At 38.5% G+C, this 22,949-nt stretch overlaps 5 protein-coding genes across 5 annotated transcripts; 3 read left to right on the top strand and 2 right to left on the bottom strand.

Annotated features, from left to right (window-relative positions):
- Positions 1–286: 286 nt before the first annotated feature.
- Positions 287–3,101, bottom strand: LOC119899531 (gamma-crystallin M3-like). Its single transcript, XM_038714130.1, has 3 exons — positions 3,009–3,101; positions 1,501–1,743; positions 287–770 (listed from the first exon to the last, which is right to left on the bottom strand). Exons 1-3 carry the CDS (start codon positions 3,018–3,020, stop codon positions 498–500), a joined length of 528 nt encoding a protein of 175 aa, XP_038570058.1. The 5' UTR covers positions 3,021–3,101; the 3' UTR covers positions 287–497.
- Positions 3,102–3,842: 741 nt separating this feature from the next.
- On the bottom strand, positions 3,843–5,105 carry LOC119899539 (gamma-crystallin M3-like). Its single transcript, XM_038714143.1, has 3 exons — positions 5,097–5,105; positions 4,692–4,949; positions 3,843–4,121 (listed from the first exon to the last, which is right to left on the bottom strand). Exons 1-3 carry the CDS (start codon positions 5,103–5,105, stop codon positions 3,843–3,845), a joined length of 546 nt encoding a protein of 181 aa, XP_038570071.1.
- A 637-nt stretch (positions 5,106–5,742) lies between these two features.
- On the top strand, positions 5,743–7,219 carry LOC119899549 (gamma-crystallin M3-like). Its single transcript, XM_038714154.1, has 3 exons — positions 5,743–5,751; positions 5,862–6,110; positions 6,941–7,219. Exons 1-3 carry the CDS (start codon positions 5,743–5,745, stop codon positions 7,217–7,219), a joined length of 537 nt encoding a protein of 178 aa, XP_038570082.1.
- A 1,910-nt stretch (positions 7,220–9,129) lies between these two features.
- LOC119915710 (gamma-crystallin M2-like) lies at positions 9,130–11,092 on the top strand. Its single transcript, XM_038735420.1, has 3 exons — positions 9,130–9,138; positions 9,236–9,502; positions 10,748–11,092. The coding sequence occupies exons 1-3, from the start codon at positions 9,130–9,132 to the stop codon at positions 11,021–11,023; spliced, it is 552 nt and encodes a 183-aa protein (XP_038591348.1). The 3' UTR covers positions 11,024–11,092.
- Positions 11,093–17,161: 6,069 nt separating this feature from the next.
- On the top strand, positions 17,162–19,164 carry LOC119903559 (gamma-crystallin M2-like). Its single transcript, XM_038719814.1, has 3 exons — positions 17,162–17,226; positions 18,351–18,593; positions 18,868–19,164. The coding sequence occupies exons 1-3, from the start codon at positions 17,209–17,211 to the stop codon at positions 19,138–19,140; spliced, it is 534 nt and encodes a 177-aa protein (XP_038575742.1). The 5' UTR covers positions 17,162–17,208; the 3' UTR covers positions 19,141–19,164.
- The last annotated feature ends 3,785 nt before the right edge of the window (positions 19,165–22,949 follow it).

Raw genomic sequence — 22,949 nt, forward strand, 5'->3', positions numbered from 1 at the left:
CATTATTATGTCTGACCAACTGATTGCAGCCTTTTTAATTCCTTAAACAAAATTATGGGGAATACTGGCAAGGACAGGCCTTTTGTTTTTATCACATCATTCATAAATATAGAAGTTTTTGCTGTAAAAAGAAACAAAGAGATATACATATATATATATATATATATGTGTGTGTGTGTGTGTGTTTATGTGTGTGTTTTCACCCCACATTTAAGGAAAATAACCTTATTTTTGTAGAATTTCATATTAGTAGAGTCAGTGTGTTTAGAAGTAATTCACACAAATATGCAGCAAATCATTTTATTGTGCGCATCACACAGTAAAAGAGGTAAATTCATTGTGGCTGGATTGCACAGTACAACTGGAACCACATGCAAACAATGCACATATCACAGTGTCAGGATAAAAACAACGCTCCTCTTTTTTGCCTCTCCCTCTTCGACAACTTGCTAATATCAAAACAAAGCATCTGGAAAACGTATTAGCTATTTAGACAGTTAAGAATCTGTGATGCGTCTGATTGAATTGAACTTCATATCATCACTGCTCATCTCACTGAGGTTCCTGTACTTTCCTGGTTTAAGATAAAACATCTTCCCCTCGTAGTTTGGCTGCTCAAACATCAGCCAGTATCCTTCAATCACGGTGCAGGACTGCATGTCGGACATTTGATAATGATCCTGGATGGAGTCACAGTCATCAGTCAGTTCATGCATCTGCCCTTCAAAGTTTGCTTTCTCGTAGATTCTCATCTTAAAGGGTCCCTTGTGCTGTTAAAGTACAAAATGTCAAATTAAATAAAATTTATGCATGAATCTAACAAGAGTCACGGTGCTGTTTTAAGTTGTACCTAGCTTCTGAGTACCAAAAAAGCTAAAGATCCTGCTAGGAAATGGGAAGCAGCTGTAAGCTAAATCTATTGCGGAATGTGCATGTTCATGATGGCAAATGAGAAGTTTAATCAGTTTAATCTCTACATTTTCTATCTTAAAAGTCCAGTTTAACTGTATATGAATAAACATGCAGCATTTCCTTCAGTGTTAACAAAACCTGTATGTACATTGCTAGCTAACTTTATAGCGAACAAGATACAACGTACAAGACAGTTTTTGAGCAAGAAGGGTGATGCTTGACATTCTTAGAAGCAGTATTAACAAAAAAACGAATACAATCCCAAGGTCCAGTTGTTAGCTATTTTAAGAACTGTCAACCACCAGCCATTTTATAAAGTAGCAGATGTTGTTTGCACAGTTGTCATGAATATATAAATAAAACTTACAATTACAAGCTCAGAAAAAAAATACTTTAAGTTAAGATTTTTGGTCAAGCTTTGTGGTTGGTGAAAGATGCATTTTTTCCACTTTTTGCTAAACTAGCAGTACCCCCCTAAACACCTGGAAATATCACTACTTGACCCTAGAGGTGTAATACTGTCATCCAATTCTGAGTAAGACAGCAATCGAGCATAATATCTGTTGGTAATATAATGCACATATTTACCACAGGAACAACGCGACAGGACTGGATGCAGTCATTGAAGCCGATGGTATTCTGATACTCGGGGTACTCTCCCCTGGTCAGGAGGTACTGCTGGCCCATGTAGTTGGGCTGGTCATAGACCATGAACTTCCCGCTCTCCACCCTGCAGGAGCTGCACTGGCTCAGGTGAGAGGCAATTTCAGAGCAGTCGCTGCTGCACTCATACGAGCGGCCCTGGAAGTTCCTCTCCTCGTAGAAGATGATCTAGAAAGAAAGACGCATAGTAGACACATCAGAAAACCAGATCCGGAGCTAATATACAAGTGAGCTCTGTGGTTAACATAAGATATCTTGTTTGTTCAAATTACTCACTGTTGCATGGCAAATTATGTGCTACAACATTTTGGTACATATAAAGTATAAAATTATGATTGAGCAGTATGTGCATCAGTTGCTGCCATGATCTGTACCCTTCATTACCTTTCCGTTCATGGTCATGCTATTTGATTTCTGTTGTTCTTCTCACTGGCCCGCTGCCTTTTATGCATCATGTGACATCAAAAGAATCTGCCCCTCAATTGTATAAAATAACTGAGTCAGCTTATCAGCAGGCAAGTCCCTACTGTATTATACATCAAAGCTGTGAACACTACAATCACTGAGATTAAACAGGAGTGGTGCAGAATTCACAGTGACAAAGCAAACTCTAGTAATTGCATTACTTTTGTATTTTCATTAGAGCAGTGTATAACAGACATTTAGACAGATGCAAGATTAAATTAAATGCTTTGAATTAAAGCTTTAAATACATAACTTATGAAACATGTTTAGTATCCAGCAACAACAATGTTGACCCATTAGCTGCAGGGCCAGTCTGTCTTTTTATTCTCCCAAAACTTTGATGCAGAGCAAAATATTATTATATATTACACAATATTTTTTGCATCCTGCTTATCTTTCGTCCTCCTGTCATCATCATCAGGCCAAAATAGTGGGCAGATCACTATGATATTTTCTGAGCACATTCATGCTCCTTAGAGGATGAAACCTTTCTATTTTGGACAGCCCATTAGCATCCCTCTAGCACCACCCTCAGGATAAAATGTCACCTTTGTACACAAGATGTTTCAGAATATAATATGCACATTGCATTACATCAGTACATTTATTCTCTCAAGGGAATAAAACCTTAAATTTAACCACATGCTCTTTTCTTTAGCTCCACTAATAGTAAGACTCGCTTTGTTGTGTACAGAAGTTGCTCGTGGTTACTGTAAGTGCTATAAATCCTCACTGGTGTTAAGTGTCAGTACTGGAAATTGAAACAAAACTAAAATATCCATTATTATTATAATATGATGAGTTTTTCCACTGTGAAACTATGCGCACAAAATTATATTGTGGTTAAAGTCGAACTACGAAGTTGCTCTCTAATGCTGTAATTTAACGAATATTTACAATGTACTAAATGTCTAAATAATACCTTAATGTTATTTTTGTGTTCACTTTAGCTTCTTGAGTAAACTTACAGCCAGCAGCATGTTGCTACATCAGTAGTACTGAATAAGGAGCAGTTGCAGTAATAGTGGGAACATTAATGACTAGTATGTAGCTGCAGTACCGGATCGGACCGGAACTGCGTATATAGGACCCTTGTTTACTTTGACACTGCCAGCTAGCTAGCTAGCTATGTTACTCTTGACAGCCCCCCTGAAGCCAATGAGCCTTACCACAACCATCACCGTGTGTGCCTAAACTTAAGTTATTGATTATATGCATGTCGACCGGTTAACACTACAGCTAGCAGACCGGTTTAACCTCCTTCATGTTGCTGTGCATTACCACCACCAATCCACTAGATGGCACTGGCGCAAAATAACTATGGTCCTAGAACTGCAGTCCCAGGATTGCGGGGGTCCTGAAACTGCAGCCTCCGGTACTGCAGCTACATAATATTGACATTATCATTATTATTATTATTATTATTATTATTATTGATATTAATTAATTAAAGGTTCAGTGTGAAAGTTTTAGTGGCATCTAGTGGTGAGGGTTGCGAATTGCAAGCAGCATAATAATATTAACATAATTTAAAAGACTTAATAGTTTGAAATAATGATTCAGCTGTTCTCAAAGAGGTTCTCACAAACTGTAAACATTTATATAGTGAATGCACCAGTACTCCGGGGCATTATTTAGGAATCAAACTGTCAATGGTTCCTTCTGACCTCTAACTTGAAAGGTTGTGCTCCTTGCACAACTGCTAAGCACGTAGTTTTACTCCACATACAGTAAACAGCAAAAGAGATACTTCAAAATATGATTTTTATTTTTGACCCACAGTTTCTTTTAATGACCGACAATCAGCACATATCCGTGATGCGTCTGATGGAGCTGATTCTCATGAAGTTGTTCGTTCCCATGTCACGGAGGTTCCTGTACTCTCCTTGCCTCACGTACATCATCCGGCCTCTGTAGTGGGGCTGCTCGAACATCAGCCAGTGGCCGTCAATCACGTTGCAGGACTGGCAGTCCGACATAGAATAGCGATCCTGGAGAGACTCACAGTCGTCCATCAGCTCGTGCATCTGGCCTCCGAAGTTCTCCCTCTCGTAGATCCTCATCCTGAACTGTCCTCTGTGCTGTTGGAGGAAGATAAGACATGATATCTGTCTTATCATTTTTCTAGACCAGTGGTTCTCAAAAGGGGTCCTTGAGGGGGTTTCAGGGATTCCCAGCGAAAAAGGGGAATCAATTTTCACTAAAATTCAATCCATAAGTAACACAGTGACAGAATAAATGACTATCTGTAATAAAACATCTAAAAGCAAAAATCAGATGGGGGACGCTAGGACAAAATCTTATCAACTGGGGGTCTGTAGTCTAATTCGTTTCATTTTAGGATTCCTTGGCATAAAACAGTTTGAGAACCACTGTGCTAGACTACCTTTCTTGCTGTAGAGCCTGTGGCAGGGTTCACCACTCTATCACAGGCACTTTTATTTTTCAAGAAAAAAACCTCCTGTGCATGTTTTTGGACTGGGTGGAAATACCTGCAAGAATACCGCATGAAATCCAGGAACAGAGAGGAACCAACTAGCTGGCTAATTCAAACCCAGGACATCCTAGGTCTAAATCAATAAACCAGACCATGATATCTATTACTGTAAATAAAGCCTAAAGAATTATGAGCAACTATCTACATTTCTTACCATAGGGATCATGCGACAAGAACGAATGTTATCCATCATCCCCATGCCCATCATACTTCCCATGCGTTGAAAATCTGGGTACTCCCCTCTCCTCAGGAAGACCTGATTACCCATGAAGTTGGCGCGGTCGTACACCATGAAGCACCCGTTGTCCACCCTGCAGGAGTTGCAGCGGTTCATGTGCACGTGGATGTCGGCGCAGTCACTGCTGCACTCATAGGACCGGCCCTGGAAGTTCCTGTCCTCGTAGAAAATAATCTGCAACGAAAAACATAAGAGAGAAGTAGATGAAAATGGTAAATTGATTTATTATGTGGATGGAAAAAACTTTTGCGTGCTGTGTTCTGTCATTTTGCATCATACTATTTTTTTTTTCACTTTATACAAACATATAATAAGTATTACCCTGCCCATGGTTATGCTTTTAAGTTTTCGCAGATGATGCCAACAAGGCGCCACTTTTATATAGAATCAGCCACGGACCACCTTGCTCACCTTTGTGTGAAACATCCTGACTCATCACAAGGTTCACGTGGGCCTGCATTCATTTTTTACAGCATGCCTCAATAGTTATTGTATGTTGAATGTAGTTTAGGGAGGTCATGTCAGTTCATAGCAGGAGCAAAACGTTCCTCAAATGACATACATAATAATTCATTTTTACCTTTCAAATGCTACAAGGCTGTTGATTTGTGGGCTCTGCAGTGTATCTTGCCTTTTTTTGAATTCCTTCCCTGTTACCATAAAGTTCAGTCTCTTCTTCAGATCTGATATTCACACCACATAGATTTTTTTTACAGAAGAGATACGAATTAAACAGTTGAAGTTGCTGGAAGCGAGCATAAAACCCAACATTCAGTTCACAATTACTATTGCAGATTCTGTCATACAGTAAAGTCTGCTGCCCTTTAGTGCTGCACTGTGCTACAATATAGAGTGATGACTCAAAGGTTTCAGCACAAGCCATGTGGAAATACTACTGCTGTGTAATGTATAAAAAGGGTCGATGTTGAAGCTGTACATCTGAGATTAGCACACAAATACTGTGACCATGGGGAAGGTAAGTGAAACTTTCAAAACATCAGAGGCACAATAACATTAAAAAAGATTTAAAGTGATGGACAAATTGTTAATAAAGTTGATATATTTCTTTGACATCGTTCTTTGCAGATCATATTCTATGAGGACCGGAACTTCCAGGGTCGCTCCTATGAGACCGGCAGTGACTGCCCCGAGCTCACCTCCTACCTGAGCAGGTGCAACTCCTGCAGGGTGGAGAGTGGCCTCTTCATGGTCTATGAGAAGCCCAACTTCATGGGCCATCAGATGCTGGTGAGGAGGGGCGAGTATCCAGACAACCAGCGCCTGATGGGAATGAGTATGAGCGACTGCATTCGGTCCAGTCGCATGATCCCAGTGGTAGGTGGACAAGCTCCTGCTCATGCATTAGGGCCCAGTCACACATTGCTGCAATTCAAGTCAATACTGAAGGGCTGGTGCATCGACAACACCAACTAAAAAGATTTACAAACCATTTGCATTACAATTTATAATCTGCCAAAGACGGAATCTGTAAATTGACAGAGGTAAAAGAACACCCTCCCCTATGTTGGACTCCAGCAACGTTATTTTCAGTGTTGAGCACAAATGTGTGAGTGGAGCAAATGCAAAAGGATAATATTTCAATGTAAACTAAGCATAGATGTTCCTTCTAACCTTTAAAACACATCTGTCATAACCTGCTCAGGTGTAGTCCCGTAACCTAAGTACCAAACTTCGATTACGTGATAAGTCCTAAGCAGGTTACATTAGCTGAGGAAGGCTGTGAGATATGGCTGAAAGCTTCTCAAAATGCCTGTAAGTGGACCTTGACTAGAACAGTTTCTCACAAATCAGTTTGTTCAGATACCAATGAAACCGTGATTCCATTCTGAATTTGGTGCAAATGTTGCTTTCACAAATGTTATTTTCAAACTCACTTTGTAATTAAAAGATAAGATGGGCTTATCAGTGTGTTATTTTTATACCTAGGCCAGTTTTAAACATTTTTAATACTTCAAAGCTTTTAAGGTCACCAGTGCGGAGGCCAAGAACGGCTGTGGTTGTTTTAGTAACCTCAAGTTAATTATCACGTAATTACAGTGTAGTGTAAAACTACAGTTGTAATGTATAGATCTAAAGGTTAGGTTGAATTTTCATTTTCAGTTCAGAGGTCCACAATCATTTCCCTGATGTTTCTTCATCCACAGCACAGGGGACCCTTCCGAATGAGGATCTATGAGAAGGAGAACTTCGGCGGCCAGATGCACGAGCTGATGGACGACTGTGACAATATGATGGATCGTTTCCACATGTCTGACTGCCAGTCCTGCAACGTGATGGACGGCCACTGGCTGATGTTCGAGCAGCCCAACTACAGAGGCAGGATGCTGTACCTCAGACCAGGAGAGTACAGGAACCTCAGAGAGATGGGGATGAGCAACATGACGAGGTTCAGCTCCATCAGGCGCATCATGGACTCCTGCTAACTCAAACTGTAAATGTACTGGGTGGAAAAATAAAGCAAGCTGAAATCCAGTGGCTCTGATTCATGCCTGTCATTCAAATGCAAAATAATATTATTTCAAAAGTGAATAGTGACTCCTACTGGTTGGCCCTGTGCAGGCGTTTCCTTTCACATCATGCCAGCGTTTTTTGGGAAATTGATTCACAATTTCAGATAGTAGTATCAGTATCAGCGAGCATTTAGTCAGTGTTTTGTAAAAGTTATTTTATTTTTACATACGACTTCCTATGGGGATGAAATGTTGCAGCATTAATGAAGTGTGGAACAACTGAAGCATTTATAGTAGATAGAAAGTGGCAAAGTTTCAGTCCACAGTTTCTCAAACAAGCTATCATTGTCAACAATTTCATGTGAAAGCACAACACAATAAAAACAGCTAACTAGCCACTTACCAAGAAAGAAAGAAAGAAAGAAAGAAAATAGCAATCTGGAAACTCCCTTTTCACCTGCATTGCTGTAAAATTGTCATATATACTGTACATAGAGGACTTTGTGATTTTGATTATATGTAGCACCTAATTATCCAAAAACATAACCTGCTTTTCTTGAATTGACCTCTCCAAAACAGCAAGCACCTTTGGTGTATAACAAAGATGACGTGCGTAGGCTAAATTCAGTGTGTTGGCCAGGTGATACCATCAAATACGAGCTTACACGAAACATGAAATAGGTCATCTGCATCATTCAATTCCTGAAACATAAAAATAAGCTCTGGCAAATCCACAGGGGGACTGCTTTCACCACTCTTGGCTATATGGCTCGTATAAATACCTCACTGGATGTCCCTACTTTCAGAAAAGATTTTTAATCATAATGTCCAAATTCTAGTATATATTTTTTGCCAGCTTACCACAAAACTCACCCTTTATAACAGGAGTCAGTAACATGGTCACATTTAAAAAGACATAAGAAGAGGATGCACAAATTTATAGATATTATATAACATATTACATAATTTCTTTATGTTTTTCACATTAGATCAAAATGACTACGTGCATTTACTCACGTACTGTACTTGTGCAATTTTGTTGTACTTTACTTTCCATTTTATGCTACTTTATACTTCTACTTCACTACATTTTTTGAGGAAACAATTTTGAATTTTTACACCACTACAGTCATTTTAAACCCTTAGATACTAGTTACTTTGTAGATTCATATCATTAATACACAATATATTCAACAAATACATTTTGATATATTACTATAGATTAAACTAGCCCCACTTACCAGCTGAAACATTGAAGTGATACAAACTTTAATGCATCAATAAATATAATCCAATATAGTATATAGTACTTCAAGTGTATGTTAATGCTAATACATTTTTACTTTTATTCTATTAAACTTTTAAATGCACATTACTTGTAACAGTGTTGGTGTGGTATTGTTACTTGAAAGATTTGACGATTTCTTACACACATTAAATTACAGGTGTTTACATCTGTATTAACATGCATCTAAAGCAGAACCAACTACCTCAAGCTCAGGCAGTGTTTTAAGTAAAGTACATTTAATAGAAGGAGCAGTAAAAAATAAGAACAACACATGGTTAAGTGTTACTGCAGATAGATGGCCGGTCAAATCATTTGCAGCTGTCATGAAAACACAGGAGCTAGTTTAACACTGCCAAATCGTTTCTGTCCATCACTGTCTGACACTGACCCTCTGCCTTCACTGTTCCAGCATGTGTTTGATACAGAGTCATCATCAGACTGGAACAAAGGCAAATCAAACAGCACCAAGCCATTTTGCTGATATGTAAATCTACCTCATTTGTGTATGAAAGACTTGACTCACTCTGCACATTTTGTTTATCAATAAATACTTTCATGGGGCTGCAGCAAAGAATGAGGTTTACAGGGCATCCAAATGGGGAAGGTAAGATAAAACCTACTACAACAAGTATGCTTTTTAAAGACAATTGTTCCTTCAAAGATATTGAGGTTCAGAAAATACTTACATTGTGTATGTGAAGTTTTTCCTCTTACCTTTGCCACAGATCACGTTTTTTGAGGAGAAGAAATTCCAGGGCCGCTGCTACAACTGTAGCAGTGACTGTGCTGACCTGCACACATACTTCAGCCGCTGCAACTCCATCAGGGTGGAGAGCGGTGTGTGGGTGATCTATGAGAGACCCAGCTACAAGGGTTTCCAGTACATCCTCAGCCCTGGGGAGTACGCCGACAATCAACAGTGGATGGCCTTCAGTGACAACGTCAAATCCTGTCGTACCATAAAGAATGTAAGAGTCCTCATTCAGGTTTCTTCAAGCATTTATGTCAGTGGAGGATTTTAGGTATACTGTTTCTGGATAGTTTTAGAAAAGTGTTTGGGCTGTGAACAGCAGCACTGGACTGAGCTCTGTGAACACATTTAAGCCAACAGACTGAATGAGCGGACAATAACAAGCATATTTGGCAGCAATTTGCTAATAAGTTAGCCAAGACGGTGTTAAAGGGGAATGTACAAGCTGACAAGCATGGCTAAAAGTTAATGCTGCACTAACCAACACTTTTATATTAACAATGGCCTAAGTAACTTATGTCAAAGTTGTCACTTGTAGTGACAAACCCATCAAGAGTTATCACGCAACTGATGTTTCCCTTAGCTCTATAGAGCTTTTTAGCATCTTTCAGCTCATTGTTTTTATTTTACAACATGTACTTGTACTTGTATTTGTACTGTAGTGTTTTTCAGTCTCACCGCTCTCTTAAATCTGTCAAGCACCAAAGCCAGGTGAACACTATTTGCACAAGCTGCTCTTGGTAGCGACTAGCGGCTAACCATAGCGGAGCATTTAACAGCTAAAGAGACAGATCTGTTTTTTCTCTAGAGCTGGTGGAGAAATAACAAAGCTAAAAGGAAAGTGAAAATTCATCAAAAGAACGGAAACCCGACTCAAAATTAAGGCTAATGTTGCTTTGTGTCTGCTGGTTGTGAAAACTGGCAAGAATTTTATAACGTGTTAGCCACAACACGCCAAACGTGTTCTTCCCCAAAGTGACCAAAAGATAATAACAATAAGTAATATAAAGAGGTTCAAGAGCCTTGTTATAACTATATGCATATTTAAATAATTGTAAGAACAATGCAGACGGAAATATTCGCTAAACAGTTAGATACAATTAAACATACAGAATAAATGTACTAATTCCACATGAACTGGAAAACCTGCAAGTTTCATACTTTTTTGGGTTTAGCGGGTTCAGTGAGTGTTTTAGCCTGAAAATACTGTATATTTCCCAGGACAAAAGGATCATCTCAGTAACTCAAAAACATTTAAGTACTAAAAGTGGACATTGAAGGTCTTCAGAATTTTGCCATGTGCAGGTGCTTTTGTTTAAACAAAAAACATTTGTAGTAAAAGTTCTGTTTTTGGAACTAGTACTAAAGCTCAGGAATTTTATCAGCACTGGTATTGAAAATGATATCCAGCTCTAGCCATGAATTGTCACAGCTTTCTTTTTCTTTTTACTTCTGTTTTTAGGCGTATGGCAGTGCGTGGAAGCTGAGGCTGTACGAGAGGCCCGACTTCGGAGGGCAGATGATTGAGTGCTCTGATGACTGTCCTTCAGTGTATGATACCTACAAGATGCGTGAGGCTTACTCCTGTGTGGTGACCGATGGTGCCTGGGTGTTCTACGACCTCCCCAACTACAGGGGGCACCAGTACCTCCTAGAACAAGGCGAGTACCGGCAACACAGCGACTGGGGGGCGTCCTCGCCTGGTGTTGGATCCTTCCGCAGGATCACAGATTTTTAACTCAAGAAAGATATTCAAGACCTTTCCAGATGCCTACACTGACACAACACCATCAATAAATGAGAAGCAAATTCAAAAATGACTGTTCTTATGGATCATCTTTAAATATCTCTCATGTTAAACCACTGGTTTGCAATTATGGACCAATGATATGGAAGACTATAGCAGCTGTGGTTGCTAATAAGGCGTGATCACAGCTTCATTATTTTATAATAACAAATGCCCCTCATATTTAATTTCAATTACAGCATTGTTGATCACATTATTTGATCGTTCTAATTTGAGATATTTAACACTAGAATATTGTTTTCTCACAACTTAAAGGGGTACTTCAGGGATTTAGTTTAGCACTTCCATGAAGTTTGGTTGCTTACAAAAGACTGATTAAAAATTAAAAGAAGATTCTTTTAAATAGTCAAAGCAACAGCTGCAGATATACCCTGATTTTTAATTCTCCTAATGCATCTTAGTAGCCTCCTTCATTAGACCCTCCCTGTCTGGTAAATCCCCACACCTCTAAAACTGAGTTTGGGTAAAAACTGATTATTATAAAACTGCTTGCACTGGCTTAGTACGTCTTACTTAATAGACTATTGAGTAAGTCAAATTGGTGGAGTGACCCTTTAAATGTCTCATTATCCCCATGAAGGCATTCCCCTCAAACTTTATAAAAAGAGCAGAACAAAAACGACAGAGGAGAAAGAAGGTAAAGATAGAGTAAATTGTGAGGATGACGTAAGTGTTTGATAACTTGAAATAATAAAACATTCATCTGAGAATGACTAAATATTCTAACACAACTGCACCTCATTTAAATGACTTGTATAACTTCAACCAGGGAGGGTGGAATAAAAATTGTTGGCTAACCTCCTCTATGCAATGCACTATATCAGGAAATTTATTATTAATACATCTGTACAGGATCTACATACAGAATATCTGCTGTACTTCATTAAAATGAAGTGTGATGGTGGAGTGTCTGAAATAGAGACTAGATTTTCCTCTTCTTTTTTAGAAGTACAGATATTGTCCTGACAGTGGCACTAGAGGAAAGGTCAGGTGGGTCACCAAAACATTAGGACTCACACACACACTCGGGGAATCAGAGAGATGTAGCGGGATAAGCAGCCAACACAATATCCACAAAGAAATAATAATAATAATAATAATCTTTATTTGTAGAGCACTTTTCAAAAACAAGTTACAAAGTGCTTTAACAAGTGTAAAGACAATAATACCCAAAAATCAATAATACAGAAACAATACAAGATAAAAGCAAGAAAACATTGAAAAGACTAAAATACACATTTAAGATAAATATAAAATAAGTAAAATAGAATAAAATAAAAGGGATGAAATAAAGTCAAATAAGATCGGGAAAGGCTCTCCTATAAAAGTATGTTTTAGGAAGAGACTTAAAAGAGTTCACTGACTCAGCTGACCTGATTTCCTCGGGCAGGCTGTTCCAGAGTCTCGGGGCCCTGACAGCAAACGCTCTGTCCCCTTTAGTTTTCAGTCGAGACTCTGGAACAGACAGCAGACCTCTGCCCGAGGATCTCAAGGTACGTGCTGGTGTGTATGGGACTAAAAGGTCAGAAATATAACAAGGCGAGAGGCCATGAAGAGCTTTAAAAGTGATCAATAAAATTTTAAAGTCAATTCTAAAACATACTGGGAGCCAGTGTAATGAAGCTAAAATAGGGGTAATGTGGTCATATTTCTTTGTTCTGGGTAAAAGCCTGGCAGCTGAGTTCTGGACAGTTTTTGCTATATTTCTAAGTTGATAAAAACATGATTGAACAAGCTTTGTGGTGTGCTGCTCGAAATTTAAATTACTATCAAACCAAACACCAAGGTTCTTTGCCACAGGCTTAATGTGATTTACTAGGGAACCAGCAGATGGCAAAACAAATACTGCCATCTGCTGGTTCCCGATGACCAGGATTTCTGTTTTGCCTGAGTTCAGATGGAGGAAATTATTTGACATCCATTTTTTAACTTCACAAAGGCAGTTGTTAAGTGAACTCAGCATTCCAGGGTCTGTGGATCTGACGGGCAAGTACATTTGTGTGTCATCAGCATAAATATGAAAAGAAATACCATGTTTAAGGATAATATGTCCAAGGAGAAGCAGATACAAGGAAAATAAAATGGATCCTAAGACTGAACCCTGAGGCACACCATATTTAACTGGACAGAATGAAGAGACATAGTTGTTTACAGACACACAAAACTTCCTATTTGACAGGTAGGATGGAAGCCATTCTAGGGCAGTACCAGAGATCCCCACCCAGTGCCTCAGTCTGTCTAACATGATGGTTGTGATCAATGGTGTCAAAAGCAGTGCTAAGGTCCAGGAGTACCAGGACTGAGCACATACCTTCATCAGCAGACATTAAAAGGTCATTGGTGACTTTAAGCAGGGCAGTCTCAGTGCTGTGGTACTTCCTGAAACAGACAGATAATTTGTTATTTTCCAGTACAGTGAGCAGCTGTTTGGACACAATTCTTTCTAGAATAAATAAATAAAAGGCACTTTTGAAATTGGTCTAAAATTTTGTGGGAGGGAGGGATCTAAACCAGGTTTCTTTAAAAGTGGGTTCACACAAGCCGTTTTAAAATAATCAGGGACACAACCAGTAGATAGGGAGCTGTTAAAAACAGAGATCAAATGGGGCCAGTAAAAACTTTATAGGTATTACATCAAGTGGGCTGGAGGACACTCTCATTTGTGATACTGTTTTTAAAAGCTCAGACAAGTTGATGGGATAAAACTGGTTAAAACTCTCTTGTTGCTGGTGAGGAACCTCTGAGTAAGAGGCCGCGGGGGTAATAGAGGCTCTGATTGACACCACCTTATTGGTAAAATAAGATAAAAACAATTCACCGTCATGATTACTTGAGCTAATGTTAGCAATTGTTGCACCGGGTGTCAAGCAGGAACATGGGGGCAGCAGGAAGCCCACAACCACAGCTTCTGGGCCAGAAACACCTGTTGACAAGAAAGCACAGAACTACGTGAGACAGAAGAAGTCGAGTTAGTAACATGCATTAATGAGATAAGAATGCATACTGTCAATGCTGGTTTCTTTTAAACATGAAGACTATTGTTTCCTAAACCTAACCAGACCTTAACTACATATCAGTTAAGATAGTTTTGCAGCAGTTTTGTCATCCTGTCGATAGGGGCATTAGATCAGAAAACACTTATATTTTTCGTTCTGGAAGGCAGTTACAAATGATGCATTTTGTCATTTCATTTGGAGGAGTTGTTGCTTTTTCTGGAGCTTTCAGCTGCATCTCACAGTCTTCATCAGCAGATGAAGTTTGCTCAGTTTTCATGGAGAATAACATCATCCCCATAATAGTGGTAAGTGAGATATTTTGTCAAACAATAATATTCAAGGTGAAGAATGCTCTTTGTTTAATATGAATCAGTTATGCAGTGAGTGTAACCCTCTCCTGTAGAGCCTCTGGGGCCTTCCTGCCTTCCTGCTTTGTCACTGACTCAGCTCAAAGCGTTTCATATCAAACCAGATGTCCTGCAGTGGCCTTGTTTTTGTCAGCACGCTTTGCTGCATCCAGTGGCTTTGTGATGCTTTGCACTTTGCATTTGCATTGTTTAGGGAAACAGGATTCACTGCTTGTGAACAATATGATAAGCCTGGATAAATATTTGAACCGCTGATTGAATAATCCAGTTCACACAAAGCAAACCATGTGCCTTGTTTTATTGTTCTTGTTCTGTATAAAAAGAAAATTGGATGTGGTTGCTTTAATGTTTTATATAAAACCAAACCTACTGATATTAACTATGGAGAAGGTAAATACATAAAACACATATTTTGTGCCACATATTTAATGCAGTACAGCTGATGTAGTATCTTTAAAGATGAATATGTGCAAATTAAATTCATGTATATAAAAAGTGTGATTGTATAAAAGCCACTTCACAGACTTACACACATAATATTCTTTTGAAACTATTCATTTCAGATCATCATCTGGACAGAAACCTTCAGGGTCAATTCCACAAGTGCGACAATGACTCCAGCAACCTGCACACGTACTTCAGCCGCTGCAACTCCTTCGGAGTGGAGGGGGATTCTGGGTAATCTACAAAAGACCAAACTACATGGGCTACCTGTATGTCTTAAGCCCATGAGAGTATCTACCAGCACTGGCTGGACATCAATGACACCATCAGGTTCTGTCGCATCATTAGGAACATAAGTTAAGCGAGATAAATTGTGCCAAACCAGACCATTTACTATATGTATACTATTTATATAAACTATTATAAACTAAATTTCAGTTAAATTGCGTAACATATAAAATCTACCCAACAAGAATAATTTTCTTAACTCAAGGTTCACTTACTTGCTTCATTCCAGGGCTTTCAACCGCATCTCAAGACACCATCAGTTGTCAACATGTGACAAGCATGGGACTTTGGTCACATGATAACAGGTGGTCGTAACCCCAAACTCATCTGCTGATGATGACCATGAGATGTAGTTGAAAGGGATTAGAAGAAGCTAGTAAGTAGACCTTAAGTTAAGAGTATTGTATCATAGTATGTTAAATGCTAAAACAGTCTTAGGAGCTTTTATACTTTACATGCTTGGTTTTTTAGGGTTTTCTGTTGTTTGTTTTGTTTGTTAGTCGTCTATGTCCGTGCTCTGAAACCATTTGTCATCTGGGCCTGTGAGTCTGCAGGTCTTTCTTCAAAACTACCACCACAGCTGTCACATGACGTGCTGGTATAGATGGATGACCCTCATAGTTTCACTGTATGGATTTATTGGAAATATTTTTTATGTAATCAGACCTGTAACTGCTAGTGAATTACTTGGTTAGTCAGCGGCAGAAAACGATTACAGTACATCCAGCTCTTTTGATTGCAATAATGGTGGTTTTGCAACTGCTAGGTTTGGGAGGGTGTTTGCTTGTTAGTCATCCCAACACAGCTCCTTCTTCTTGCCCAAATTAAGCTGTAATTGGATATAGCACATATTCAGTATCCTTCATTTCTTTCTTTCAGGTAGGGAACTCATGGAGGCTGACTCACATCTTAATAAATAATTTAGATATGATATAATAAATTCATGATATATAATTATGCACTTTTTTATTTATTTCATCTTTTTCCCTAAGAATCTGCCATATGAAACATATTTTACTTTTATTTTTTTTTATTTTTTTTTGAAATGTAGCATTCTTTAAACACAAAATCCGTATTTATTTTGCTACTCAAATATTATATATACCAAAATTTAAGCAAACAGGAATAGTAATATGTTTGAATACAATGATTTAAAATGTACAGGAGCAGTATTTCAACAGTGGGAGCCAGTGATATCATATGTTAAACTGAGTGATATGATTTTATATAAGAGAAAACAAATACAACTGAAATAAAAATACACATCCCATTAACAGCTGCACTTTTTTGCATTTATTTTGAAATATATATATTTTATTTTTATTGTTATATTAATTTTTGTATATTCTCCTTGCTGCTCATATTTACTGTATTTACATGTATACTGAAAATAAACTAGACCTAATTAAAGGTCTGTTTAGTTTTTATTTTCAAGACAAAATGTATTCAAACTAAACTATTATCCTTCGGGGAAAATATGGTCTTTGTGCCAGCAAAACTACATATCGAATAATGAAAATAGGAAGACAAGTAATCCTGTAAACACTTAAAACCACAACTAAAAATAATACAAGGTTATGTAAGAACAACCTGGTGTGATTTTAAAAATGACTGTTGAAAGAAGTAAAAGTGTTGCTATAGAAATGATGTGAGTGAACATAAACATTGTGTTTTCACTACATGAAAACAATTTTACAGCATCAAATTGTAAAACAAAATAACATAACAACCCATATGCATTAAATCTCAATCCAGCCAAGTCTTTTTCTAGAGTCGATCAGCATCCAGTCAAAATGTTTGCATCAACACCGGAGTAATCAAACACAGCATAAAAAGGCCATGTACTTTGATACAACTGCAGCATCAGCTAATGTGCCAAAGTTAATGGAGAGCTCATTTGAATGACAATAATTCGACTGGCACTGCATTTCATCAGCCTTTATATGAACGTGGACCATCAGTAATGCAGTGGGACTGAGGGGCTTGAATTTGATTGGGTGAGAAGGAACAGAAGGTGATTATGCAGCGTATAGGAAAGGTGAGTACTGTAACTGTTCAACACATTGACACCATGATGCACCTCATGCTAACTGGTGTATTGTTCTTCAAGAATCAAACCGATATTCAGTCAAACTGCAAACTTGTCCGATACTAATGAAGATACAATTCATTATGAAGAGCTATATGATTTGAGTTAGACAACTATTGGAATTACATAATTAATTAAAAGCTCTTTGATAAAACATAGCGGTTTAATATTCTTCTCATCCCATTTAACTTTTCAAGCTTCTGTGCAAAGTTTTGGTTTGCAATTTGTCTGCCTAATACTTATTTGCACAAAAACCTCTTTTGTCCTTTGAAAAGTCAGAGAAACTTTGGAGCTGCAGTTTTGTTGTTTTTTGGGGGTTTTTTTGCCCACTTGGGGGCAGCATAACATGCTAAAAACATGACATTTTACATATCACTACCATATAAGGCTATTACGGCAAACATGTTAGCAAACACTTGCCTATTTACAACTCCATCTGACACAGAACAAAGCTAAATTAGGACACACTAAAGGACAATGCTGGATTAAAGTTTTCATTTTGATCAATAAAACACAATAGTATTGTACTCACCGATTTTATCGCTGGGATCTGGAAATGAGGCGTCTAAAAAGACGTTCAGTGGGGCACATTGTAAACATCAGCCACATATACAGACCTCCTTCCTGGTTCTAATTTGACCTGCTGTACTTACCTTAGCTGTGCACACACAGTTTTCCTGTGGAATGAGGGATTATTACCGACATTTCAGGTGCACTAACTTTTGTTTTCCCTTCCAAATAAAGTGGTTTAGATAAACTGTTGGCATTTTTACAGCCTGTCTGATCGTCTGACTCCTTGAGTTTCTTGACCTATCAGACTTGGATGTAGCACTGTTGCAGAATTCCCAGATCTCAGCTAATATTTTGGTAATTATGTTGTTATCATTACTAATAATGATAGCTATGAAACTATAAGAAAAAGACCAAAATTTTAACCAAATGGAATAACCCTTTAATAATTTAAAGGTGATGGTATTAGCAGACTTGTATAATGTTGCTAGTGGTAATAATTGCAGTGGTAGTGTTTTTTCTGCTGGTAGATGTATTGGTCTAATGCAGAGCCATGCTTGCAGATCTTCTTCTATGAGGACAAGAACTTCCAGGGTCATTACTACGAATGCAGCAGTGACTGCCCTGAGATCAGCTCCCACGTCAGCCGCTGCAACTCCATCCGGGTGGAGAACGGGGCCTGGGTCATCTATGAGAGACCCCATTACATGGGCTACCAGTACGTCCTCGTGAGAGGGGAGTACCCCAACTTCCAGAGCTGGAACGGCTTCAATGACACCATCCACTCCTGCCGTCTCATCAGATATGTAAGTCCTAAAAAATATGAAATCAGATTCCAGATCAGCATACAGTTTGTTTTTTTTACTGTAATTTAAATTCTTGGGTGTTTATATCACTTATGAACCTATGAAATTATTTCAGACCAAGCATGAAGACTTTTTACTTGTTTTTAGCCTGCATCTGTAAGCGAGACGGGGGAAACAGCCAGTTTGGCTCTGTCCAAGGATAAATAAATCTGCCTTGTAGAACCTCTAAAGCTCACTAATTAATGAGTTATTTTTTGGTGGTTTGATGTTCAAGCCTTCCAGCAGGTACAGGATGCGCATCTACGAACGTCCACAATTCAGCGGCCAGATGATCGAGTTCAGTGAGGACATGCCCAACCTGCTGGACCGCTGGCGCTACCGGGACGTTAACTCAGCTCACGTGCAGGACGGCGTCTGGGTCTTCTACGAGCATCCAAACTATGGTGGACGCCAGTACCTGCTGGAGAAGGGCGAATACAGACGGCATGTAGAGTGGGGGGCCCTTCACCCGTCTGTAGGCTCCATTAAACGTGTTGTGGACTTTTAGACCACGTTCCACTTCTTGTTTCTCCCCTCCTGCCGCTCATTGCTCTGAACTTAACAGACATGCAAATAAAAGCACACAAACTACAGCAGAATGGGAGTGATTTTTGAGCATGGGCATGGCAGTAGGACCTTACATTGTGCATCCTCTGGGGAGAATTCAGTTTACTGACAATCACCCAATAAATATTCAAATGTCTTCTTTGCAAGTAAAAGCTATAGACACTAGCTGAAAGGTCAGGGAGTCCCCAAAAACCTTAGGGTCCATCCTCTGGGGGCCATGAATATCTAGTGGATAATGTATTTCAGGGAACCTCAGATTTTAGAGGACTTTCTCTGCACCAACCTGCTGATCGAGGAGACATTTTAGGCTGATAGCTAAGCAGTGGCTCCTAACATCTGGTGGCTGATGAGCGCACGATTAAACCACAACAACAGAAAAGCTGCAAAAGCCCACAGATGATTCAAGAAGATTCACCAACTAGCAGCCATTGTTCTTAGATGGCAGCCTGTGCCAGAGAAAAATACAGCAGAGCAGATCAACACAATTCACGAACCAGCTGGTGCACCAGCAGAATATAAAAGCCGACAGAGGATTGTCTAACCCTATTAACAATAATAAGCAATACTGCAATTAATCACTTAATCTATAGTATTTTAAACAACTCATAATCAGATAAATAATCCATATGAGTGTTATACTATATAGATTATTATTAATGCTACTTGTAAGTAGCATTGTACTTTTATTGCATGCTGGTGGATCTAATTTTAACTATTTTATTTACTATTGGATTGTTTAAGACCTGTCCAGGGTGTACCCCGCCTTTCGCCCGATGTCAGCTGGGATTGGCTCCAGCCCCCCTCGACCCTGTACGCAGGATAAGCAGTTGACGATGGATGGATTGTTTAATAAATAACAGGGAGTAATTAGTAAATATTACTATAAAATGTACCTAGTGGAGTAAAAAGTACTTCATTATGTCTGAGATTAAGTCGAGTAGAATAAAATAGTATAAAGTAGCATCAAAATGGAAATACTCAATTCACACCTTAAAGTTGTACTTCATCAGTAAATGTAGGTTACTTAGTTACAAGTGTGACATGCATTACCATTTATTAATTAGTTGACTTACCAGCCACAGGGATTTTTCACCCAAAAGTTATCATTAATAAAGTCATTAGTAACAACTTATACATCCTTTATAAAGCATGCCTTATTAAAACGTGATTGATAGCAGTCACTCCCCTGTGCAGCACATAGCTGGTCGTCATAACAGAGTTGACGTTCACATGTTTGTGTTAAAGAGTCAGAAAGTGTGAAAGAACATAAGTAATGTGAGAAGACTTTAATGAAAATGTTACCATGAGATACAGAAGTCATCTAACTATCAGGATACAAAGGATGCAGGATGTGGGCACAAGAGCCACCTGGTGGTGCTGGATTTTTGTTACACAGGACAGGACACGCAAGCTTTAATGCTCCAATGAAGACTTTGAACTCCACATAGACACTCACAGCACTGCGCCTCCACCACTGAAAGGCTTCATACAACTTTTAAGCTCGCTGATGATTTGAAAGAAAGTAGATTTCCATATTTTCCTTGTGAAGAGGCTGAGTGGAATGTTTTTTTTCTATATTGTTATATACTGAATAGACCCTAAGTTGTCCTTAGGTGTGAGTGTGAGTGTGACTGGTTGTTTGTCTATGTGTGGCCCTGCGATGGATTGGCGGCCTGTCCAGGGTGTACCCCGTCTTTCGCCCGATGTCAGCTGGGATTGGCTCCAGCCTCCCGCGACCCAGTACGCAGGATAAGCGGTTGACAATGGATGAATGGATATACTATATACTGCATAGTGTTGGGTTTAATAGTGGAAATGTGTGTGTATGATTGATTCTATGATTGAAGTTGGTGTTTGTTGTATTTTAAACTTGTATTTGTCATAACTGCATTGGTTAAATTAGTGTCTGAGCATAGGACTGCAGACAGGATTATCTACTAGCAAATTCTTCTTGTATGAAATTAATGTTTTTTGTGCATGGTCTCCAACAAATAAATGTAATAAACTGAACTAAACTAAATACATAAATAGATGTAAAGTTGGGGATGAAACAAAAAAAAATCTTACCAGTATTTTATTAAATAAACTTGGTAAGTCAACATTATGATTCATATAAACATTAATATTATGACTTTGAGTCAAAATGATGTATTGGTGTCTGTTTAATTATAATATTTTACAATTGTACAGTAGCTTTGTACCTAAAATCTATTTGATAATGTGTATTAATTAAGTCAACATCATTGCTAAAGAGTAATCTGGTTTTTAGAACTAATCTAACTTGACTTTTTCAAGAGTCTTAGAGTCATACTTTATTTAAGATTATGAAAATTATGAGATGCTAACATATAATTATATGTCAAAGCTATAAATTAAAATGTCATGCATCAATATTTCCCCTTTTACACATTTGGTTTTCTTCTTCCCTTACCCTTGTTCACACCATGTATTGGAGCGCTGTAAACAACATTGAATAATAAAAAAAATCATATTTAGCAAGAGAAAGCCATCATAACCACAACCTGCAGACACATTTGATAAGAAACTGTCAGACAACAGTGTCTAATTTCCTGACAGGACGTGTTAGATGATATCACATTTGTTGATCTGCCAAAACGGAAGAATAAATATCAGTGATGTGATATGGACACAGTAGTAGATGAGTATATAGGAGATGTTGCAAATCAGTTACAGAGCTGCTGAGCTCAGCTGATGTTTGAACTCTACTTTTTATAGCACACACAGATCTGTCCTGGCATCCCTGACGCTGATCAAGCAGTTTTGAAGAACACAAACTGCACCCTGCAAAAGGGAAAAAAACTTCCACCTGTACAGGTCATTTAGTCTAAAGTCATAAAATGAAACCTTTACTTTCAAATGGTAAGATGTACCAGTGGAGTTTTTAGTGCTGGCTGCAAATACAATTAAAAAATTATAACTATTGCTTTTTAAAACTTAGTTCTAAACGCAGCAATAATTGTTTTACTCTGTCGGTTGTCTTCTTGTTAACTATTTCAATCTGACACAATTTTTCAATTATGGTCTAGTACAATCATGAGGCTGCAGACGATTGATCAGATATCAGCCTTAACAATTCCTACACCTTATTAGACAAATGCACCATCTCCGAAACCTTTAAAATAGCTGCTGTTGTTCTGAAAACAATGTCAGATATCTCCTAAATGATCCAGCAAATACTAATTGTCCAGTAGAATTGGATAATCATGCTTCATTCAATGTCTACAGTGCCTGAATATTCTTTAACTTGCATGGGGAGGATGGACAAGGTTCTTTGTGATGCTTTAAATAGGCCAAAAGTTAATAAAAGTTTACACAGTGTTGGGTGTCACAACAAATAATCACACAAAAGACACTTAAATGATGATTGGATCTTTGTTTAGTGGCTGATGCAGTCTGTAGAACTTTCTCAAGACAGTGTAGAGATACAATAACCGCACCACAGATTGAAGATGTTATACAGGACGTGGCATCAAAACATTTTCTTGCACCTGGGTACCATGGTTTCCTCGATTACCTATCTGCAGGGATAATGCTCCAAAATTACAAAAAGGGAAAGTTGCATTGTATCAGAACAGCCTATGAAAGCACCACATTTAGCACACAGTCAGGTGACAGACTCTGTGATCTCTCTGCAGCGAGTGGTAATGAAGTGGAAAGAGATCAAAGTGGAATTAAAAGTGGAGAAACTGCTCTGCCACCCACTGAGATGAATGGACTTTGAAGCAGTCA

The sequence above is a fragment of the Micropterus salmoides genome, unplaced genomic scaffold, assembly GCF_014851395.1.
Source record: "Micropterus salmoides isolate LMB-PRFRI ecotype aquatic unplaced genomic scaffold, ASM1485139v1 Ms_hic_scaffold_1, whole genome shotgun sequence".
Classification (NCBI taxonomy): domain Eukaryota; kingdom Metazoa; phylum Chordata; class Actinopteri; order Centrarchiformes; family Centrarchidae; genus Micropterus; species Micropterus salmoides.

Bases quoted from the DNA above. Each gene is read 5' to 3' on its own strand.
- LOC119899531 (XM_038714130.1), bottom strand. The intron at 771-1,500 runs GTAAATATGTGC...GTACTTTAACAG, and splicing joins CCTGTCGCGTTGTTCCTGTG to CACAAGGGACCCTTTAAGAT.
- LOC119899539 (XM_038714143.1), bottom strand. The intron at 4,122-4,691 runs GTAAGAAATGTA...TTCCTCCAACAG, and splicing joins CTTGTCGCATGATCCCTATG to CACAGAGGACAGTTCAGGAT.
- LOC119899549 (XM_038714154.1), top strand. The intron at 6,111-6,940 runs GTAGGTGGACAA...CTTCATCCACAG, and splicing joins CCAGTCGCATGATCCCAGTG to CACAGGGGACCCTTCCGAAT.
- LOC119915710 (XM_038735420.1), top strand. The intron at 9,503-10,747 runs GTAAGAGTCCTC...TTCTGTTTTTAG, and splicing joins CCTGTCGTACCATAAAGAAT to GCGTATGGCAGTGCGTGGAA.
- LOC119903559 (XM_038719814.1), top strand. The intron at 18,594-18,867 runs GTAAGTCCTAAA...TTGATGTTCAAG, and splicing joins CCTGCCGTCTCATCAGATAT to CCTTCCAGCAGGTACAGGAT.